Genomic DNA, 21,878 nt, shown 5'->3' on the forward strand with positions numbered 1-21,878 from the left:
CTTAGGCAGCGAACCTTCATCCTGGCAGATGAAGGCAGAACTCAAATTCTGACTCCTGAGCTCTAAATTCCTAAATACCTGCCTAATCTGTCATCAATGACATGGCACTGGCCAGGTGACATACTGTAAATTCCCTCCAGGGTGAGGGTGGAGGGAGACATCAAAGGATAAGGGAGGACTAAGGAAGATCAGATGTAGACAGAGGTTGGTGCAAATGAACAGACTTGCATGGCTGCTCATAATGAGCGTAGAACTCAAATATTACAGCGGGTGAAGTCAGACTCAAGTCATTCTGAGCAGGTGTGTCAGTGTCTGGAGATTCAGATGCTGTAAGAGAAGAATAGGTAGAATACTGTTTCCAGAACTATGATCAACCATGGCTACCAGCTCTGGTTGATGACCAGGTGGCATTCAGAACTGTCCAGAGATGAGAAATGGGGACCAATGCCAGCTTCAATCCAGCGGGGGCGACTGGCTGTCAGGCATTTAGCGTAACAGGCTGGCTTCCCAGACTCCTGGTTGGGACTGAGGACTCATATCAAATCTCCTCTCTCGTGGGTCCCTATCCTATCAGTGACGTCCATCTCAAGAACTTAGAATGATCAGCTGGGTAAATACTAGAGTCTCATTTACGAGACTACTGTCTCTTGGCAACTCTTCTTTTTTTCAGGAACTCAAACATGTCCTATTCTCTTATTTGTTGTTCCCTGCACCAGAACACACTAGGCTCTTCTAACTCTCACTCATCCCCCGCATCTTCACTCAAACAGGAACGTCTTCTCTGTGTGGGTGAGTTTCCTCTCTTTTAAGCTTCCATAGTGCCATGTCTCGTTCCCCTTGCCACGCTGGTTGGTATTTGTCCATAGTCTTCCTTTCCCACTAGACTAAGAACTCCATGCAGTCAGGAACCTTGTCTATCCTGTTCACAGCCATACCTTCCACGCCTGGCTCACAGGAGGCACAAAACAAGAATTTGTTAAATGCATCAATGAACTCATCAGAAGAAAAACTGAAAAAACATGAGGCAGAGAATATCCAGACATTGTCTTTGTTGGACTCTTCCCACAAAGAGCAAAAATAGCAAAATTGAGGCAGCTTACTGGAACTCAAACGGACTAAGTAAAAATATGATTTCTAGGCATCACAGGCTTTTGAATCCTCTCTGTTCAAAGACAGGGTTTGTATTCCCAGGTCCTTTGCCCATATGCGATTTAAACACCTAAAATAATTCTTTGCACAGAGCGATACACACTCTTCACCATAAGCCTAAGTATCACTTGCTAAAAACAGTCTCAAAGTGAAAGAAAAGAAAAAGAGAAACTATGGCAATATGTCACAAGGAAAAGGAAATGGGATATTCTGTTCACCTCCAGGTTCACTTATTGAGAACGGACTTTTAGGCAGAATGCTAAAGGATTTACACTATTTTTCACCCTTAATAAAAGTCCCTCAAAAAGTGATTCATATTCTCTTCTTATATTTATAAAAACATAGAGGCTCCAAGCAATAACCTGGCTTGTGCAACCAGCAGCGGAAGAGGAGGGAGAGTCAGGGTGGGATGGGCCCCACCACGGCCTTCTCCCCACATCGTCCTGCTCCTATGGCTGGCACGGTCCTGTAGGGAATGTCTTCTGAAGCCAGAAAGTGACTGAATTTCTCCCCCAAACATTCAAGGTACCATTTCCCCACCTTCTCTTTCTTCCCACCTCCCCACATTTCAATGCCAGCTCCACGTGGTCCCTATCTGGAAAAGTGATGATAAAATCCACAAGGAAAAGCACATGATGGAATTTCACCTTCACTGACATTCTGTTCTTGGGATAGTACAAAGGGATGACAGGATACTTCACATTTTCTGTTTTAAAATAAGACACTAAAAAAAGAGAGAATTTTCAAGAATAACAAAATGTATTCCCAGGTACCAGTGGAGGACATTTTCCCCTTTCTTTCTCCCTTCTCCTCTTAGGATGCTGGGGAGTTTTGTGTGGTGAAGACTTACCCTCTCCATCTCCTTGAAGTCATGATCTAGCTTGGTTCCTTCAGCTCCTCCAACCTTCTCACTCACTTTCTGTGGAAAATAACCAAAAAGAATTATTACAAATTTTCCTTAAAAAAATCTCTCTTACAAGCTTTATGCACTTTCACAAATATCATCTAGTATAATCTCACAACCATTTTGTGACATAGGCAGGCAGTCCCATTTTCACTGTGGCTCAGTGGGTTTAAATAATTTACCTGATAAGATTTGAAAAAATAATTCAAATACTCATGTATCTTCTGATTTCAACCCCACTGCTCTTTCTATTATATAAATCATTATATAACTATCTAGTCAGTAACATTTTCCTTTTGAAAGTTCTGAGGGACAACAGCACCATATAATAATCCTCTCGCTCTGATAATGGATCTAAAATGCAACCCTAGGTAGAAAATTACTACTTCTTCAACTTATTCCTCAAGGGCTATTGAACAGGAAATCACAAACATCTATCAAACTGGAGAGAAAAAAGATCAGCTGATCTTCAGGTAAAAAGACTTGTACAGTAATCTTGTAATGCTCCCTGTAGCTGTCTATATTCTTATATATATAAGATAAACTATATGGAAAGATGATTAAGGGCATTTCTGTACCCCTCAATGAATTCCCATTATCATACATTATATATTCATCCATTTACCCAAGCAAATGGTCATTTTCTAAGTGTAGAATTCATGTTCATAAAAAAATTGGATGCCCTATCTATTGTGAAATAGATTCAAGTTAAGTCTAATAAAAATTTATTAGGGAGCCACAAGAAAATTGCTTTGGTTTCATCAAAGGCATGGATATCAAGTGCTAATGACACAAAATTTCCATTCCTCTAACTGTAAAGGTATTTAGGCCCTTTTCAATAAGAGATTACTATACAAGAGTTATCATGCACAGATATCAAAGTATGATTTCTCATTTCCTTTAATAGCCACTGGTTGAGGGTTTTTAGAAGGATCCCCACCATGACCAGACCTACAGCAACCTCAGTAACAATCTGTGAATTTCAGTGAGCTTGGTTCACTTCCTTCTAAAAGGGCTCCTGGATGCATGGTCCTGTCTCTTGGCTATAGAAGTTCTGATATTACCTTGTTGGGGCTGAGATGTATTCCTTAGCCTTTCTTTCTCTGTCTTTAATTCCTTTAGAAGAGATCACTCTTGGAGAAATCAAGAGTCTGAATTCTACCACTACTTTGGCCCTGTATAGCAGATACCATTCATGTCATCCCGGCAGCAGTAATAAAAAGAATATGATGTGAGGGAAGGCCATAGTATTGACTGGTTCCTCAACTTTTTGATAAGTACACAGAATTGTTATAAAATTAAATGGCATAATAAATATAAGGATATGTGTCAGAACCTACGAGATATGCAGTATATCCTAGTTCCCTTCTCTCACCAATCAAGTGTATATCTGCTTACAGTACCCTGGTCTCTCTTAGCCATTTATTTACTTCTTATTTCCTACATTGAGAAGAATCTAGCAATTTTCATAAGACATGTGACTAAAGGTCAATGATGAAAAGTGGAAGGTTGAAACAATATTAACATCTTTAATTTGTATAGCTGATATACTTGTAATTTATCATCTGTGTAACACAAGAACTATGAAAAACAGGTATTATTGCTGTGTTTCAGATGATTAAACTGAGAATTGCATAAATTGCGTTGTCTATCCATAGTACTGACCTTTATCTAGGAAGAGGTGGATCCAGGACCCGAATGCAATTTTCCCAAGCTAAACCCTGAGCTCTGCAGTCACACCACCACTTTGAAGAGCTGTCCATGGTACTGGCCTTCTCTGACCAAAGTTCCATTAGATTCAGATGGCCAGAAGTAGACTCACTGCCGTGTTAACCCTTGGTGCTTGACATCACTCTGTCACATATACTGTGTCCCAGGTGGTGCTGACTATTAAGTATTTCAATAGTATGCACATAGACCCAGACTTCATCTGGCATTATTACAACCAAATCTAAAGCCAACACCAACTGTGACCTGACCCAGCAATCAACTTATTTGCTTGCTTTCTTAAAGATGTTTACCAAACCAGAATTGGGGCTGGGGAGGCCATAGTATTCAGCTGAAAACCTCTGAGTGAGAGTCTGGTTGCCAGTGACTTGACCTGCATACTTAGGTTTTAGTTACAGAAAGTCAGAAATCAAAGGGGCCTTAGAAACTATCACATTTTCCCTACCACCAAATACATTTTTACTATGATTTTTTATACTGGTTCCCTTCCTTTCACTTTGCTCAGTGATGACTGTTTTAGCTCATACTGCCAGTCCTCTTATGTTTTGTTCTTGAAGTATGTGGTTTTTTAGTTAAATTTGGACTGGGAAACTAATCTAATCAAACTCCTACACAATAAAGAAATATATGCTACCAAACCCCAAATTAACTGTCTCTCAGATCTACCTGACTGGCTCCAATGTCAGGGAACTCACCACATCCCAAGGACCCATTTTAATGATCCTCTATGGATCACTATAGATGTAGACCCCTTCTATGATTTATGAGATTTAATTTTAATTTTCAAAAATGTCACACAAAAACACATAGCTGAGAAATGTCTCTATTTGTAGTAACATTAAATAATCTGTTAACATTGGGTTAATCACATTTTGCCCATCTCTAAAAAATAAAATATGGCCCTCCGCAAAACTACCAGGGCTTATATCACAATTTCAATTCCATATCACTCAACTGAGAGTGATTTTAATTTCCCCACTTTTTTCATTCATCAACAGGTTAGAGGCACAGTTGCTGGCTCACTGTATCAAACAGGATACCAAATTGGATTATTTTTTCCATTAATAATTTAGAACTAGTCCTGGCAATTCACACTGAAGCCAATTCTACTGGCTTTAACTATTTGGTTTAAGTATTGTGTGTGTGTGTGTGGGGGGGGGGGGCGGGGGAGGAGAGGGAAGAATGAGACTATAAATATCTTTCTCTTTTTAACAAAAGCTGACATTTGACCTGCTCTGAGAGAAACAGTTCAGCAAACAGTGAAAGAGGTTAATAGATACTGGTACTAACTTGATTGGTTGGTTGATATAAAAAAATTCCTATCTAATTATATTCTTGGGGAAATACGAGTATTCAACATGACATCTACACAGGCTATTGCCTTTACAAGTCACAAAGGATCTAAATATATCAAGGCATTGAATTAAACAATGGGCTAAAGAACAACTGTCACATTCCTTAAGAGTATGCCAAATGTTTTCTCCTCCTGCTCTTTAAATAACATTATTAAAACTTCCATGTAGAGGCATCAAGGTAAGGAGTACAAGCTCCCTGAGACCATCTGGCCAAAATGAGTTTTGCTTTCCTTACCCAGTGCCATTTATTTAACAATAGTTTTCCCCTATTTTCCAGTGAGGTGATTCCTGAACCCAAAATTTCACAGTATTGAATATTTTCTGCTGCTGTTCAGAACACTTTGGCTAATGTGTTGAAAAATTTATCCCTGTTTAAATTAAAATCATCAAGTTATTTGAAGCTAAAAAGTACAAATGAACTGTAATATGCCCCCTGTATCATCTAAAAAAAATTCCTCTATTCAAATATCCACTTAGCACAACACTGAGAGCTTATGCTTATTCTAATCCCATCTTCTCTTCCACTCTCCATGTACTCTGTATTCCAACCAAACTCCAAATCCCATCTTCCTCTCTCTTACTCTTCATTGTATTCCTCACAATAGGTACTCAGGAAGATCTACAGACTGAACCACAATGCACTTGTGTAAATATTATTGTTAAGATGACTGAGAGGAGGCATAAAGTGAGGCTGACCGCCTCACTTTAGGATGGTCTTTGAAAAGGCACGACTTAAAAAGAAAATATAAATAATACAATCAACTCATGTTTTAAATGAAAAGTCTTAATTCTGAGTCCGCAGTGGTGTGGTCTCATGCTATTTTTCTCTATATACCAAATAAGAAAGATGTCAGAGGGAGCCAGCAGCAAGCAACAGCTTAAATAATTGACCACTGTTCTCAGCTCAAATGATACTGCACTGCTTCCCACAATGACTCAGCCTCCCCCGCAGTAGCCATCAGTCTAGGCAAAAGACACTGCATCCTCTAGGTACAGCTCTGATTCTTCTCCGAATGGCATTCCGTGTATTAAATACTGAAGGGCCAACTACTGTTTCTTCAACTGCCTCTCATAAAGGTCTCCTTGAAAATCACATCATCAGTAAAATTCAACAGACAACACCAAATTCAGACCCTAAAACCTGCAAAGTTATTTACTTCCTTTTCCAGCTTTGTTTGCGTCCAGTCAGGTTTCCTCACCATCCACCAAATGTGTTTATTCCCTCAGCCTTGGACCTGGATCTACTTCCCCCCCCTTTTTTTTTTTTTCAAATCCTACCAATTATCTAAAATGCTGACCCAGATTTCATCTTTTCCATGACCTGAACACATTCTCTAGCAGCTGGAAGTGATCAGACTTCCTTTGCACTCGTAATGAGACACATCATCTCTTGGACTACCTGGAACTTGCCACCTGAGTAAAATTGCTGAGGACCTTTGTTCATTTGAATTATAATATGTTAATGGAGGCAATCATATTACAGGCTTCTCTGCTGGAAACTTCTGAGAGGACATTACCAAACATAGTGCTTGCAGGGCAGACACTCAATTCAGTTGGGAAAGAAAAATCTCAGTGAATTATTCTAAGACCAAAAATTACCCATAAATTAAAGGAAGACCCTTAACTATGAGTTAGCACAGGTTCTGTGTCTCCTGAGAGTTTACTCTCCCCTCTAAAGTGTAATTATCTTTTTCTCCATCAGCAACAGGCAAAATTAAAAATTCAGTAAGTATGATGTCTGATATTTTATTTAAAGTATAGCTAAAGTTAAAGAAAATTCTCTCTCAACTGTAACTATTCCACATTCATTCACCAAATTACTTTTAGCACAATTACAATTAAGAGTAATGATACACATTCTTCACATTAATCATGGTTCTAAGTATAGATGTATTTTAGTTTATATATAAATGCACATATATGTGCATGTAAACACACACATGTGGGCAAACATGTTTGTGTGTGCATATGTACCCACACACATATGATAGAAAGTAAATATAATACTTCTCCAAAGTGCTTTTTAAAAATAATCAAAAATTATTTTATCAAGTACTGTATTATTTCCTCATATTAAAATAGAATTACTTTAACATTCCATAAGTAAAGCATAGCTGGTCTGTGAAGAGCAGAAAGTAGAACTCATATACTATCCTGCCAATATGCTCCATGGAACAATCCCCAAAATTATATACATATATAATGAAACCGTACTGACAAGTCAATGAGAAAAACCAAGGTAAGTTTTATTTCTTTTAAAGTGGATTAAAAGCCAAGAGACCTGAAATTCTAGCCCTGACAATGACACCAATAGTTGTGTGAAAGGGAAAAATGCATAACCTGTTAGTGTCTCAATTTCTTCACCCAAGAAATGAAAACCAACAGCATCTAACACCGGATTTTTGAGAATTAAATTAGAATATGCACTTAAGAGCACTTTTTAAACTATAAAAAATCATTATTAAAATAAGGGATATATTATATCTTAAGTGGTCTTACATGAAAGGTATAATTTTAAGTTGGTTTCTTACCTTTGGCAAAAAAAAAAAATCTAAGTGTAATTTAACTGAATTAAAGAACATTATTTAATGCACAAGCTCTTTTTTTTTTTTTAAATACATTTTATTGATTTTTCACAGAGAGGAAAGGAGAGAGATAGAGAGCCAGAAACATCGATGAGAGAGAAACATCGATCAGCTGCCTCCCGCACACTCCCCACTGGGGATGTGCCCGCAACCCAGGCACATGCCCTTGACCGGAATCGAACCCGGGACCCCTCAGTCCGCAAGCCAACGCTCCATCCACTGAGCCAAACCGGTTTCGGCAATGCACAAGCTCTTTAAAAGTTATAATAACTACCCCTGTGGGACATCATGCTCTTTTCTCAGTATTTGTAGATAGGCATCACCTATGATAATAAATAAAAGAAGCCCATACTCTGACTCTTCATGAAGGTGCTTTAATCATTACTCATCAGTAAGGTACTAAAATATGAAATTCATAATGAAAATACTTGATGACATATCAAATATTCAGAAGGAAACAGGAATCAAAATTACAGCAGTATTTTCTTGGTATTTGGCTAAATACAAGTATATCTTGTTTTTCCAGATGGTGGTATTCCCATGTGTGAAAGGCAGGGTGAATTCACTTCATGAGATATAAGTTTCACACTAGTTTTTCTCAGCTGTCATTAAATTGGAATGCTTAAATGTCATGATGTTTTGAAAGTGAATTTCAAAAGTATATATTATTTATTTTTCCCATCCAGAAACTTCAGATTTTCTTAGAAAAACATGCATTTTTCTCTATCTAAATCAAGCTAATTCTTATCTCTAACTATCAAGTAGAATTTGTACATCAAAGAAAAGGAGAAAGGTTCCTCTTCTACAATATAAAAACAAGAACTCAGTAGGATTAAGACTGCTTTCCTTTGAATACCTGGAGCTAAAAATCTTAAAATGGGGTTGGATGAGCTAAGTACTTGGCCCTTTTCCAAGCTTCCAGCCTATGTTGCTTCCAGTCAACTATATAGAAAATGCAGAAATTTATTGACATGATGTTCTAATTGTTTCTGGTATGGTTCATTGGGGTTAAAAGCAAAACTTGCTAAATTCCATGTCCCTAAAGTGAGAATTTCCCAAACACGATGCAGCTACTTACATCACCCCCTCAAAGGTGACATCATTGTGCCCTAGCTGCATTGGCTCAGTGGATACATTGCTGGCCTTAACTCACGTGTCGACCGAGAGTCTGACATGCTTAAACTAAAGAATTCCAGGTTCAATTCCGGTCAAGGGCATGTACTTGGTGGCAGGCTCAATCCCCAGCCCTGGCCTGGGTGCGTGTGGAAGGCAACCGATTGATGTGCCTCGCTCACATCAATGTTTCTCTCTTTGTGTTTCTCCCTTTCACCCAAACTAAACTGACGCTGGACTGGACTATGCCCTAACATGGGACAGAGATTCTGGATACTAACTCTGATTCTAGCCGTACTGAAACCACAGCCACACTTCCTTTATGGTGGGACTGATTGAGTCTTACATTAAGGACTTAATATAATGGGGTAAGTACCTAAATATAAATGCGCAGAATAAAAAAAATAGCATTTCTTTATTTGTTGACTCCCCAAACACTTCAGTTCCTCATCAGATAAGGGGTAATTTATGAGCAGAAGGGAGGATATTTTAATAAAGCTTCCCATCCCTGGAAATAGGAAGGATTTTATACATTTTCATATTCCACTGCAATAAGCCACTGAAAATGAACAAAATATAAAAAGACAGTGTCTCCTAAAAATAGACCCTATAACTTAGGGCTAGAACTATGTCATGCAGTATTTTTTAAATTCTATTTAAAGCTCAGTCATAAATTCCCTTGAGAAAAAAAACAGAACTGGCAAAAAGAAAAAGTGGTACCAGTAATTCATTTGAGATTTCAGTCCTGGTTAATGAATGACCTAGAACCTAAGGCTTGATGACTCAGTTGATGAGGCAAAGAGGGAGTAGCCATAGGCATTTATTTGTTAAGATAAACTGCTGGCAAGTCCTTTTCTGGTTTGTGAATTGAAACCACAAACTTCCTTGGGCCTCTGCTTCTTAACCCATAAAATGGGGCAGGGGTGAGGTGTGCTGAGATAACCAGGAGAGTGCTAAAATCACTTGCAATTAAAATTTTGGTATCTATTTTGGTGATTGTTAATTTGACGTATCAATTTGGCTAGGCTAGAATATCCAGTTGTTTAATCAAACACTAATCGAGGTAGTATTGTGAAGATATTCTGCAACTGTAGTCAACATCACAATCAGTTGGCTGTAAGTAAAGGAGATTTACCTTTGATGATGGGGGTGGGCCTCATCCAATCAACTGAATTCAATTGAGAACAAAACAGAGATTACCTTGAGGAAGAAATTCTGCCTTCAGAACCTGCTGGTTCTGTTTCCCCCCAATGGTAACTGATACCATTTCTACCTGATGGAGTGCTATTTATAGTACATAAAAGGTAGATCATAAATTAGGAAAGGGGGGAAATAGCATGCAAAGCTCTTGAAAGAAAAATGCTGTGGTACTTTCCCCCACGTTAGGATTATACTTATGCAAATGTCATTCTAAAAAAAAAGACAAATCATCTTCAGATTAAATTCACCAAGTAGAATAAATACAACAGAACTCAACTGGAATGCTCTCTGGGAACTTAAGAGTCTGGTGGGATATTTGGAAATATAAATCATTTCAATATATAGCAAGTCCTCAAATAACATTACTTTGTTCAATGTAATTTCATTGTAATGTTGATGAGATGCTGTAGGAACTTAACTCTTGTTTATATCAAATTGAAAGGCGCACCGCCCGCCTCGCCTCTCCCTGCGGTGCGGGGGGAGGAGTCTGACCACCCGCCCACCGTAGGGCCTGGCCTCCCCTGAGCGGGTCCGAGTGTCCGGACCGGCTGCGTGGTGGCCGGCCGTGGGCCGAGGGGTGGGGCCGGGCGGCGACCGACCGCGGGGGAGGTCATAGGAGCGGAAGGCCTCACCACCTGGCTCTTTCCTCCCTTCCCCGTGGTCGGCTTCCGCTTGCCCGCGCTGGGGCCGGGGGTCCATGGGGCCCTCGGGGCCCGGTCGGGGGGCCGGGGCCTGCGTGGGCCGGCCGCCGGGCCCCATGGGGGGGTGGCATTGGCTCCCCGGCCCACAGCGGGAGCCCGGCGCGGGCTGCCACCCGCCCGCTGCCCTCCGGACCGGGCCCGGTGCAGCAGCGGCGGCAGCAGAGTGGGGCGCGTGCCCAGGCTCGGGGAGGCCGCCATGCTGCAGTGCACCGGCCCCATGGGCCGGGCCTGCTCCGAGCGGATGCCGCTCCTCCAGAGCTGGGCCGCTCCACCGGCCGCACCCCGTTTGCTGGGCCTGTGCCGCCCAGATGCGCTGGAGTCCCGGTCTGCCCACAGGCTGGCTGCGGGTGCTGTGCGGGGGGGCCATCCTGCCTTGTGGCGAGTTCGAGCGGCGGCAGCAGGAGCTGGACAAGGACTGCGCCCTCCATCTTGCCTTGGGTCCTCCATCTTGGGACAGAACCATGTGCGCCCTCCATCTTGCCTTGGGTCTTCCATTTTGGTATGGTGCCATGTGCTTCCTCACGGGAAGAAGCCGCTGCTAGCCACACCCAGGATTTCTCTGGATTAACCAATGATGATCAAGGGAAGTGCACGCCATCACTATGACCACATCCTGTCCCGACTCGTGCCTGGCCAATCGGCGGGGCCCACAGTGCCCTCTCCTGCCCCCACTCCACCCCCCTTTAAAACCCCCTGTCCCATCACACTGGACTTTCCGCTGTGTCGGTGGGTCTGGTGAACGGGGAGCGCAGGCCGGCTTGCATAATAAAGGACTCTTTGCTTTTGCATCGGACTGACTGGCTCCCTGGGGGTCTTGGGAACTTTGAAATCTGGGCACAACAAAATAACCTATGGCAGAATTGATTTCTTAAACATCATTTTGCTTAAAGTAAAAAAACAAAAAAAACCCCAACTATTGACTACATTGAAGACTTAATATAATGGGGTAAGTACCTAAAAATATGTAAACAACCCATCTGATCCTAGGATGGACAGTTCCACCCAATTTGGATAAGAAGACAAGGCTGGGGAAAGAGTCTTGGGGCCTGGCTGATTCTCAAATCAGTACCTATAAGTCAGTCAGAAGGAATTTTCTCTCAGGTAAAAGCTACTACATGACATAAAACAAATGCAACAAAAACCAGTATATGCTGGAAATTACACCTATTTCAGTGCTGTTATAGATCAGAACATAAGGTAGGGGATGATGAGAACAGAGGATCCAGGAGAAAGAGATCAAATGGTAATGAGCCTTCCATGCCATGCTAAAGACCTCCGCTTTTTGGGGGGCTGTGTTTTATTTTAGTTTTAACTAATTTACATAACTGTGTAATTATTACTAGACTAAGTCTTAAACACTTCCATCACCCTAAGAAGTCTCCTGAGCCCATTCTTAGTCAATGCTGACTCCTACCCATAGGCAACCTTGACCTGCCTTCCACCTCTATGGTTTTACCTTCTCTAGATATAGCATATAAGTAGAATCATACAATAGGTAGTTTTAAATATTTGGGTTCCTTCACTCAGCGTAAAAAACGAGTTTCATCCATGTTGTTACATGTACCATTAGTTCAGTTCCTTTTTATAGCTGAGTAGTATTCCTTTGCATGTTATACCACATTTTATTTATTCATTCACCATGGACATTGGATTGCCTCCAGTTTCGGGGGAATTTTGAATAAATATTTGTATACATATGTGTACATATGTTTTATTTATTTTTTTTGCAAGTACAAAAATACACATTTATTACATAACTTATGGTAGTATAATTTGTCAAGCTATATTATACAATTGAAAATATTTTAGATAAAGCATTGGTCTAGTATAGGTTAACAGTATAATAAAATGACATATTCTTTACAGCAATATTAACAAACTATTCACATTAAGTATTACAGGAGTATTTAAGGGAAAACAGATATGGTTATTTAAGAACCTGAACATCTATTTTCTTCTATGCTTCAAATTGGGTGGGTAATTTTCTACTCATCAATATGGGGGGGGGCAGGGAGGAGATTAGAACTATTACTTTGTTGACTAGAGAAGAAATTTCTTCCAGAAAGGCACTGCAAGCTTGAGGGCTTCATTCACAACTTGCGGTTCAGACAGTAGAAGTGCCCCAAGGGTGAACTCTGAGAGGAAGGATGGACTCAGTAAATATTCAGAACATAAAATAAACAGGACTTTGTGACTGATTTGATATATAGGAGTGAAGCAGAGAATTCTATGACTCCTAGGTTTCAGGCTTTAACAGATGGATGAATACTATTGGACATAACTCAGGTACAGAGCCACTAGGTTTGAAGATCAAGTAAATATGTCACAGGTAACTGAATATATATACATATATGTATGTGTGGAAGGGCACACATATATACACATATATATGTGTGTATATATATATCTGAACCTTTAGGGAGAGGTCACAGCAAGAGATAGATTTATGGAGTCAGCACTATGTATCTGATTTATAAAACTGAAAAAGCAGATGAGATTACACAGGGAGAAGATGTATCCAGAGAGCAGTTATGGGTCAAGGAGGGAACCTTACACATCACTAATAAATAAAATCTAGGCAGAGGTAAAAGGCCAACAAAAAAAGACCAAGAAACACACACACACACACACACACACACACACACACACACACAGAAAGTAGAAGGAGAATTGAGAAAGAGAAGGATCACCCAGCCAGTGTGGCTCAGTGGCTGAGTGTCAACCCATGAACCAAGAGGTCACTGGTTCGAATCCCATTCAGGGCACATGCCTGGATGGCCAGCTCAATCTCCAGTGGGGGCATGCAGGAGGCAGGCGATGGATGATATTTCTCTCTCATGGATGTTTCTATCTCTCTACCTCCCTCCCTTCTTCTCTCTAAAAAAATAAAAAAATAAATAAAACATATTAAAAAAGGGAGAGAGAGAGACAGAGACGGATCGGAAAAACCAAGGAAGTAGTTTCTCAAACAAGTGTAAGCAAGCCCAGAGGAGGAACAAGGAGGTGGCAGTGGGTGGTAATTAGAACAATCATTCCAAGTGTCTGGCTGCTCTGGGACCAAGCAAACTGCTGTGTGTATTTGTGATGTCGGTTAGTATGATGGTCTCAAAGGCAAAGTACAAGTGAGCTAAAGAATACTAAGAATCCAGCAACAGACACTTCATCCTCATATTTTTTTGTACATAGTATTTCTTCCAGTTCACTTTCTGCTGCAGAAAGACCATTTGTGACTGTATGAAATACCCATAAGAAGCAGAGTAAATGAGAGCTGCTGGGCGCCAGCCGCAGGCAGGCAGAGCACAATACGCTCCACTTCCATCACTAATGCTTGGACAGCCCCCTCCTTCCGTTCAAGGCAGGTCCTTCAGCTTTCAGCTGAGGTGTGTGTGTGTGTGTGTGTGTGTGTGTGTGTGTGTGTGTGTGTGTTAGGTGATGGCATTCAATGAAGAAGCCCAGATCCTCCACCACCACCACCACCACCACACACACACACACACACACACACACACACGCAAAAAACATCGACCCACTGACAAAGGAATTAAGCACAAAGAATAAGCTCAGAAAGATGAATCCCTGTCTGAGATATCAAGTTTGATAATGCATATCTAAGAAATTTCATCACCCTAACCCAAAACTTTAAAAGAACCTTAGTGACAGCAAATATATATATATTCCATTTATAACCCTAGGCAGAATTTTCTGAATGCTAAGCAGCCCATCACTGCAAAGAAGGCTGAGCACAGACAGGTGCACCGTTCTGCTTCCACCCTAAGCTGGGAGGTCTGCTGCCTGCTCTGTGGCCGATTCCCCCTGGAGCCGCACAGCTTGCAGGCTCATGCTGAAGTCAGAGAAGGAGAAAAGGTGAAGGCACCCCCCCACCCCAGCCCTGACCCATCCGACAAAGTCCTCCTTTGCTTTTTCACTCACAATCTGGTCCTCAGCCGTTAGGACCTCTCTGCCCGCAGGATGTTTGTAACAGGAAAGGCTGCTGCAATAGCTGGAGCGTGTATTCCAGGAAGGTCACTGCAGCCCACACCAAGGAAGAGCTGACTTGCTTCCTTCCTTCCCAGAATGCTGTCAGGGTGTGCAAGGAAGCCACTGCCTGTACCATCCCATTTCCTACTGCCTCAATCAACTCTGTAGCAAGAGTTCTGTTTCCCACTCCTATGCAGATATACGGAGCATTTGACAAACAACAGGTACAGTTTTGGCTTTTCTGCAGGTTTGCATTGCTCAAAGTTGTGCACTAATTGGGGACAGGCTCTGAATATGATTCATCATGCCAAACTGGCTTCCTTTGCCTTCAAGTTTCTGTCTAGTGCTTCTCCACCATGTGGGAGACTTGCTCTTGACTGACTTAACTGCTTGCAAAACTCTAATGGAACTCTGCCAAAATATAAGATATGGAAAGGACACAGGAAAGAATATTCTCCTTTAAGTTCTACACAGGCTTGCTAATGTGCTGCTCATGAGTAGGAGGTGGTGAATACAGGGACTCTAAGAGGCTGTCCTCTTGTTTGTTTAAGTTAGACAAGAGAGGAAGGAATGGAGGAGTGCTTACAGGAGAGACTTTTAAGAAGAAGGTGGGGGCTGCCAGCATTGCTCAGTGGTTGAGCATAGACCTATGAATCAGGAGGTCACAATTCAATTCCTGGTCAGGGCACATGCCCAGGTTGTGGGCTCCATCCCCAGGGTGGGGCATGTAGGAAGCAGCTGATCAATGATTCTTTCCTTCTTTTTTAAAAACATATATTTTATTGATTTTTCACAGAGAGGAAGGGAGAGGAATAGAGAGTTAGAAACATGGATGAGAGAGAAACATCGATCAGCCGCCTCCTGCACACCCCCCACCTGGGATGTGCCCGCAACCAAGGCACATGCCCCTGACCGGAATCAAACCCGGGACCCTCAGTCCACAGGCCAATGCTCTATCCGCTAGGCCAAACCAGTTAGGGCCAATGATTCTTTCTGATCATTGATGTTTCCATCTCTCTCTCTCTTCCTCTCTGAAATCAATAAAAATATATTTAAAAAGAGAAGAGGGGGCCCTAGCTGGTTTGCCTCAGCAGATAGAGTGTCAGCCTGCGGACTGAAGGGTCCCAGGTTTGATTCTGGTCAAGGGCACATGCCCAGGTTTTGGGCTTGATCCCTAGTAGGGGACGTGCAGGAGTCAGCCAATCAATGATTCTCTCTCATCATTGATGTTTCTCTCTCTCGCTCCCTCTCCCTTCCTCTCTGAAATCAATAAAGATATATTTTTTAAAAAAAGAAGAGGGGGATATCTTATGACAGCAGGAAAGTGGAGCCAAGTATGTACCAAGAAGGGAGCCTAGTGACACCTGTTTTGAAATCACTTGCCCTCAAGCTCTGGGGTATAGAGAAGAGAAGAATGAATTAATACTTTTAACAACTTTATTGAGATATAATTATCATGCCACAAAGTTCACTCATTTAAAGTATACAATTCAATAATTTTAATGCATTTACAGAGTTGTGTGATCATAACCATAATGTAAGTTTTAAACAGTTTCCTCATACCACAAAGGCACTGTGCACATTACCAGTGCCCTCCGCCAACTCCATTCAATGCTCCACCCCCTGACAACAACTAGTCTCCTTTCTCTATCTCTGGATTTATCTATTTGGGACCTTACCTATAAGATAAGTCTTATAATCATGTGCTCTTTTGTGTCTGGCCCCTTTCACGTAGCATAATATTTTCAAGGTTCATTTATGTTGCAGCACTTATTGGTACTTCATTTCTTTTTTCAGATGAGTGACATTTCATTGTATGGGTAGAGTATATCTTGTTTATCCATTCATAAGTTTATGGACCTTTTGTGCTATTTTCTAGGTTGGGTAACCTGGGGCACATAAATTTACCTCTTAAGTTTCCTGGCTTAAGAGGTTGATAATTAAAAGCTACCTCACAGGGAAGTTGTGAAGATTACGTTATTATGTTAGATAACTGAGTAGGTGCTTTGTCACCTGTAAAGTACTTCACCAACACAACGTTAGTCATTACCCCACAAGCACTACCACACGACCCTGTTACTTGAGAGTAACAAAGTGACATGGAAATCCATGGACATGGTGACTATAAGGTGGAGGCTTCCAGATTGCTTCTAACCAGGACTTACTTGTAGTAGAAGGAAGAAACACACGTTCTAAAGTCCAGGCTGATTAAAGATTTGAGGTCCATTAACATATGAGACAACATTCCAGATGAGGCTATTTAAGAGCAAAATAACGTACCTGTGGGCACTGTTACTCCTTAAAGATAAATTCAAAATTTACATTTCAAAAAGCAATGCTAGGCATTTTTCTGAAGTGACCTCTTAAGTTTTCCTATCAAATCAACTCATGTTGTTAGAATTCTGTGGTGTATTAGTTCACTGGGTTAGCAAACAGTAAGCAAGAAAATGTGTGAAGAAAGGGAAAACAGACCTGGATAATGTGTTTCAGTGGTGACAGTGTCTGCCTGCGTATGGAAGGGTCTTGGATTTGATTTCTGGTCAGAGTTGTAGGTTCATTCCTGGGCCCAGTTGGGTGCATGTGGGAGTCAACTAATTGATGTGTTTCTCTCGCTCTCTTTATCTTTCTCTCTCCCCCATTTCTCCATCCCTTCCACTCTCTAAAAAAAAAAAAAAATCAATTGAGAAAATATCTTCAGGTGAGGATTAAGAAAAAAAAAGAGAGAAAAAACATTCATGAGCCTATGCAGAGTAGATTTCTTTTTATTTCTTTTTTCTGAAAAATGAGGGCTTCCAACTCAGATTTTGGGTGGAGATTGTAAGAAAGAGGAAATCTGGTCACCCATCAGAAGAGAATTACTACAAGAGTAAAATTTGTATTCTTGATGAGAACACACTATCCCATGGGTACCTGTGTATGCTGGGGAGTGGGGAGAGGAGCAGTGATGGGAACCACTGAGGAAGTGGGGCAAGATGAACACAGGTGATGGTCATACAGCCCGGTGGTACCAGAGACAGGATGGAAACCCAGGACCCCTAATTCTCATACTCAATATATCTCCCTTTTCCCAAGGAAAGGGTCTACTTGGGCTGGCTGTGATCAACAGATATCAACCAGCAGCACTAGGGGTACTTCAATGTACACAAATTCTTTAGAATTTTAAACTTACTTTGTATAACTGTTTACATTGCTAAGAACTGTTGCTAAACATGTTTTTGGTAAATACCAAGAGCTGATTAAAATCCATTAGGCTTTACTGGCTTCAATAACAAATCCATTACTTCCTTCCTTTGCCGCTATGTCTACTATTCAGTGTGTCGACTGAATCCTAGTTTCTCTCAGTCAATTGTACCATCTTCTGTGAAGATAGCCAAACCCCTCCGTGCTCCCACAGCTCCTGGGCCTAACTCTATTCAGCACTTGTTAGATTGTATTTGGTGCTACCATCATCCATTTGAATGTCTCTCCAACTTCCTAAATTCCCTGCAAGGCAGTGGTTTTGATCTTGTTCTTCTCTATCTCCCGGTGCCTCGCTCAATGCGTAAGCGGATGAGAAGGCCGAGGAGCTGCACAACAACCTCTGCACCAATTTGGTTTGTTCATCTTTTACCTTTCACTTCTCTTTTCTATTCAATTCTGCTTGATTTCATTACCCTGAACCATCACAGCATTTGCTCTTTCTTTTTTCTCAGAAAATACTCCTCTGCCAGTGGCAAAACTTGAAGACAAAAGGCAGATATAGAAAACAGGGAAATTAACCGCATCTCTGGGCACTTTCTGCAATGATACCTTTGTTTTGTTTTGTTTTGTTTTAATCTTCACCAGAGGATATGTTTTTATTTTTTTTAGAGAGAGAGGGAGAGAGAGAGAGAGAGAGAGAGAGAGAGAGAGAGAGAGACAAACAGACAGACACTGGTGTGGAAGAGAAACATCGATCAGTTGCCTCCAGTATGCACCCAGACTGGGGATCAAACCCACAACCTAGGTATGTGCCCTGACCAGGAATCGAACCCATAACTTTTTGGTGTTATATGGGACAACACTCCAAAGTACTGAGCTACCAGCCAGGGCTGCAGCAGTATCTTAAACAGGTTTTTAAAATTAAGGTCATGACTGTTGATAAGAATGTGATTTTAAAGAAGCTGGAAAGAATAGGGTGAAAGTAAGAGTTGGTCTATTCAACACCCATTTAAAACACCAGTGATGAGACAAAGGTGGTACATTTTGCATATGCTTGTTTTCTATCACCATCACCACCACCATGTTAGAGCCTAGCCACCTTCTGATCTCTGTCACTCATTCATTTGGAAAATACTTATTAAATACCTTCTATGTGGCAGGCACTGCAGACACCGGGAGAAGGACAGGCAAAGCCCTTGAATATATGGGGTAAGCATGGCTCCCCCAAGAGGCCAGGTGAATCAAGACTAGAAAAGAGGAGAAAGCACCCAAGATGAAGCTGAAGACGCCAGCAGGAGCCAGACCCTGCAGGCCCTTTTGGATTAAATGAAGGCCGTCTAACTAAGAGCCTTGAAGGTGACACATGCAAGGATTTACAATTTTAAAATATCATGCTCGATATTCTTAGTGCAAAGCCACTCAGCCAAATGAGAGCTTGGCGTCACCAAGAGATGCTGTCTCGGGAAGGGTTTCATGCCTGCGGTAAGGGCTACACGTTTCGCTTTCCTTTGCAGGACCAAGGAGCCAGGATCGTCACAAACCTGGCACGCGCCAGAGAACATACGGCTCCTCTGGAAGAAGCCCGCACGCACCAAGGCCCAAATCTGCTAACAGAAGCACCCTGCTCTCCAGGTAGGCCTAGAGAACACAAAGTATTGTCATTATTGCTGCTGTCCGTTTGCTTTGGTTTTGACCCCCTTCCTTACACAGCACACGAAAACTCACAGTGGGGCTTAATTTTCTGGAACCTAAAAGAAATTTTCCCAATGAAATTATTTTATGGTTTCCTGCAAACTGTGTTTCTATTGAGTGAACTACCATCTACTCTTACATAACATTTCCTACCTTAAGAGTATGCTGAACCTGTCATTTATTTTTTCAAATTTCTCCTTCTTGCTGAAAGATATAGATGTGACCTGTTTTCCCCATGGACACCTTCTAGCCGCCCCCTTACCTCCAGGCCTTCACAACATTCTTGTCTGTGCCCATGGGTTATGCATATATGCATATAAGTTCTTTGGTTAATCTCCCCCCACACTCCCCTCCTTCTCCATTCCTGCCTTCCCTCTAAGAAACTTTCATTTATTTATTTATTTATTTATTTATTTATTATTTATTTATTTAAAAATACATTTATATTTTATTTATTTTTATTTTTTATTTAAATAATTCTTTTTAAAAAATATATTTTATTGATTTTATAGAGAGAGGAAGGGAGAGGGATAGAGAGTTAGAAACATCGATGAGAGAGAAACATCGATCAGCTGCCTCCTGCACACCTCCTACTGGGGATGTGCCCGCAACCCAGGTACATGCCCTCGACCGGAATTGAGCCTGGGACCCTTCAGTCCGCAGGCCGACGCTCTATCCACTGAGCCAAACTGGTTAGGGCAAGAACCTGTCATTTAAAGCTCGGGAGAATATCTGTAGTAAAGCAGATGATTTTAGGTACCACGCTACTGTTGGAAGAGAAAGTTATACTGTGAAGTACAAAAAAAAAAAAAGAAAAAAAATGGAGGGAAAGTCTCTTGCAATTTAATGACTGTGGTGCATCTTCTCCTGGACCGGCTGGATACAGGCACCTTTCTTTATGCTTATGAAGAATTAGTTTACTCACACTGAGATGATGAACATGCCAAGAAGAACCTGGGTTTAAGCACCACAGGAAACAGGTTCCAGGAGAAACATGAGAAGTCAAAGAGCAAGACTAGCGTCCCACAGAAATCCGGCACATTAATTCACACTGCGAGAGGCGGGCACCCACCTAAGCACCTCTCAGCTTCTAAAAAGCTGACGTTCTGCAATACTTGGTATGGCAACTTTTAAATACATAAAATGTAAAAATATAATCCAGGTTCCTTTTATGCTCCTTGCCCTCCCCCACGCCCCACTCTTCCTGCCAACGGCCGTTTTGTTCTTTGACGTCCATGTGCCTGTCTTAGTTTGGAGTTCCCCAAAGCAGACCGCAGGGGCACAGTTTCAGTGCAATGGCTGAGAGGATTTGCCCACAAGAAGAGGCAGGTCCTAATGCCAGAGCTCTACCAGGAGACTGACTGTGTTTGGGATAGAGTAGGGCAGTGGTTCTCAACCTTCCTAATGCCGCGACCCTTTAATACAGTCCCTCATGTTGTGGCGACCCCCAACCATAAAATTATTTTCGTTGCTACTTCATAACTGTAATTTTGCTACTGTTATGAATCGTCATGTAAATATCTGATATGCAGGATGTATTTTCATTGTTACAAATTGAACACAATTAAAGCATAGTGATTAATCACAAAAACAATATGTAATTATATATGTGTTTTCCGATGGTCTTAGGCGACCCCTGTGAAAGGGTCGTTCGACCCCCAAAGGGGTGGCGACCCACAGGTTGAGAAGCGCTGGAGTGGGGAGAAGTTCATGCCTAAGGGCATTGTCCAAAACAATGGGGATTTTGGTGGCAGCAAGCAATTAGCTACGTGGGGGCTGGTAGCTTCATGACAGTAGCAAAAAGAGAAATGATGGACCAGCCATACATTTAACAGAGAGACATCCAAGAAAAGTCCTCCTAGGAGCACACTCAGCCCCAAGGGTCCAGAAGGTTGAGAACACACCCTCGGCTGCACCCACTCAGGAATAAGCAGACACAGGCGGACATGAAAATATTCCCCAAGTCCGACCCGATTCATCAGCAGAACAAGGAAGCCTTACTGACTCCAAGGGCTTAAGCACACCTTTGATCAAAGACTGGCTAAACAATAAGCTGCTTTAACCAAGGCGGAAGTCAGGAAGTCAGGCTTACAAACAAAATCAGGTTCATGCCTCGTGGTCCGGAAGGCCGTGTGCATAGCCAGTACCGCACCCTCTCTGGAGAGACAGGAGAAAGGAGCACCCAGCTACATGGGAGGGGGAGGGGAGGGAGGCACAAACGCCCTGAGCGTGAGAGCACACACATCCACCTGGTAAAGGTGGCTGAAGCACAAACTTCGATCAATAAATGGTG

The 21,878-nt window shown here is 41.8% G+C and overlaps 1 protein-coding gene across 2 annotated transcripts in view; it reads right to left on the bottom strand.

The window, feature by feature from the left end:
• Positions 1-21,878, bottom strand: part of SH3GL2 (SH3 domain containing GRB2 like 2, endophilin A1) — a 182,230-nt gene that overhangs the window by 35,026 nt on the left and 125,326 nt on the right. For both annotated transcript variants that reach the window (XM_059656585.1, XM_059656586.1), the window contains exon 2: positions 2,000-2,068. In XM_059656585.1, the coding sequence (XP_059512568.1) occupies positions 2,000-2,068 (69 nt within the window). The remainder of the gene's footprint in view (positions 1-1,999; positions 2,069-21,878) is intronic.

The sequence above is a fragment of the Myotis daubentonii genome, chromosome 11 (genome assembly GCF_963259705.1).
Source record: "Myotis daubentonii chromosome 11, mMyoDau2.1, whole genome shotgun sequence".
NCBI classification, from domain to species: Eukaryota; Metazoa; Chordata; class Mammalia; order Chiroptera; family Vespertilionidae; genus Myotis; species Myotis daubentonii.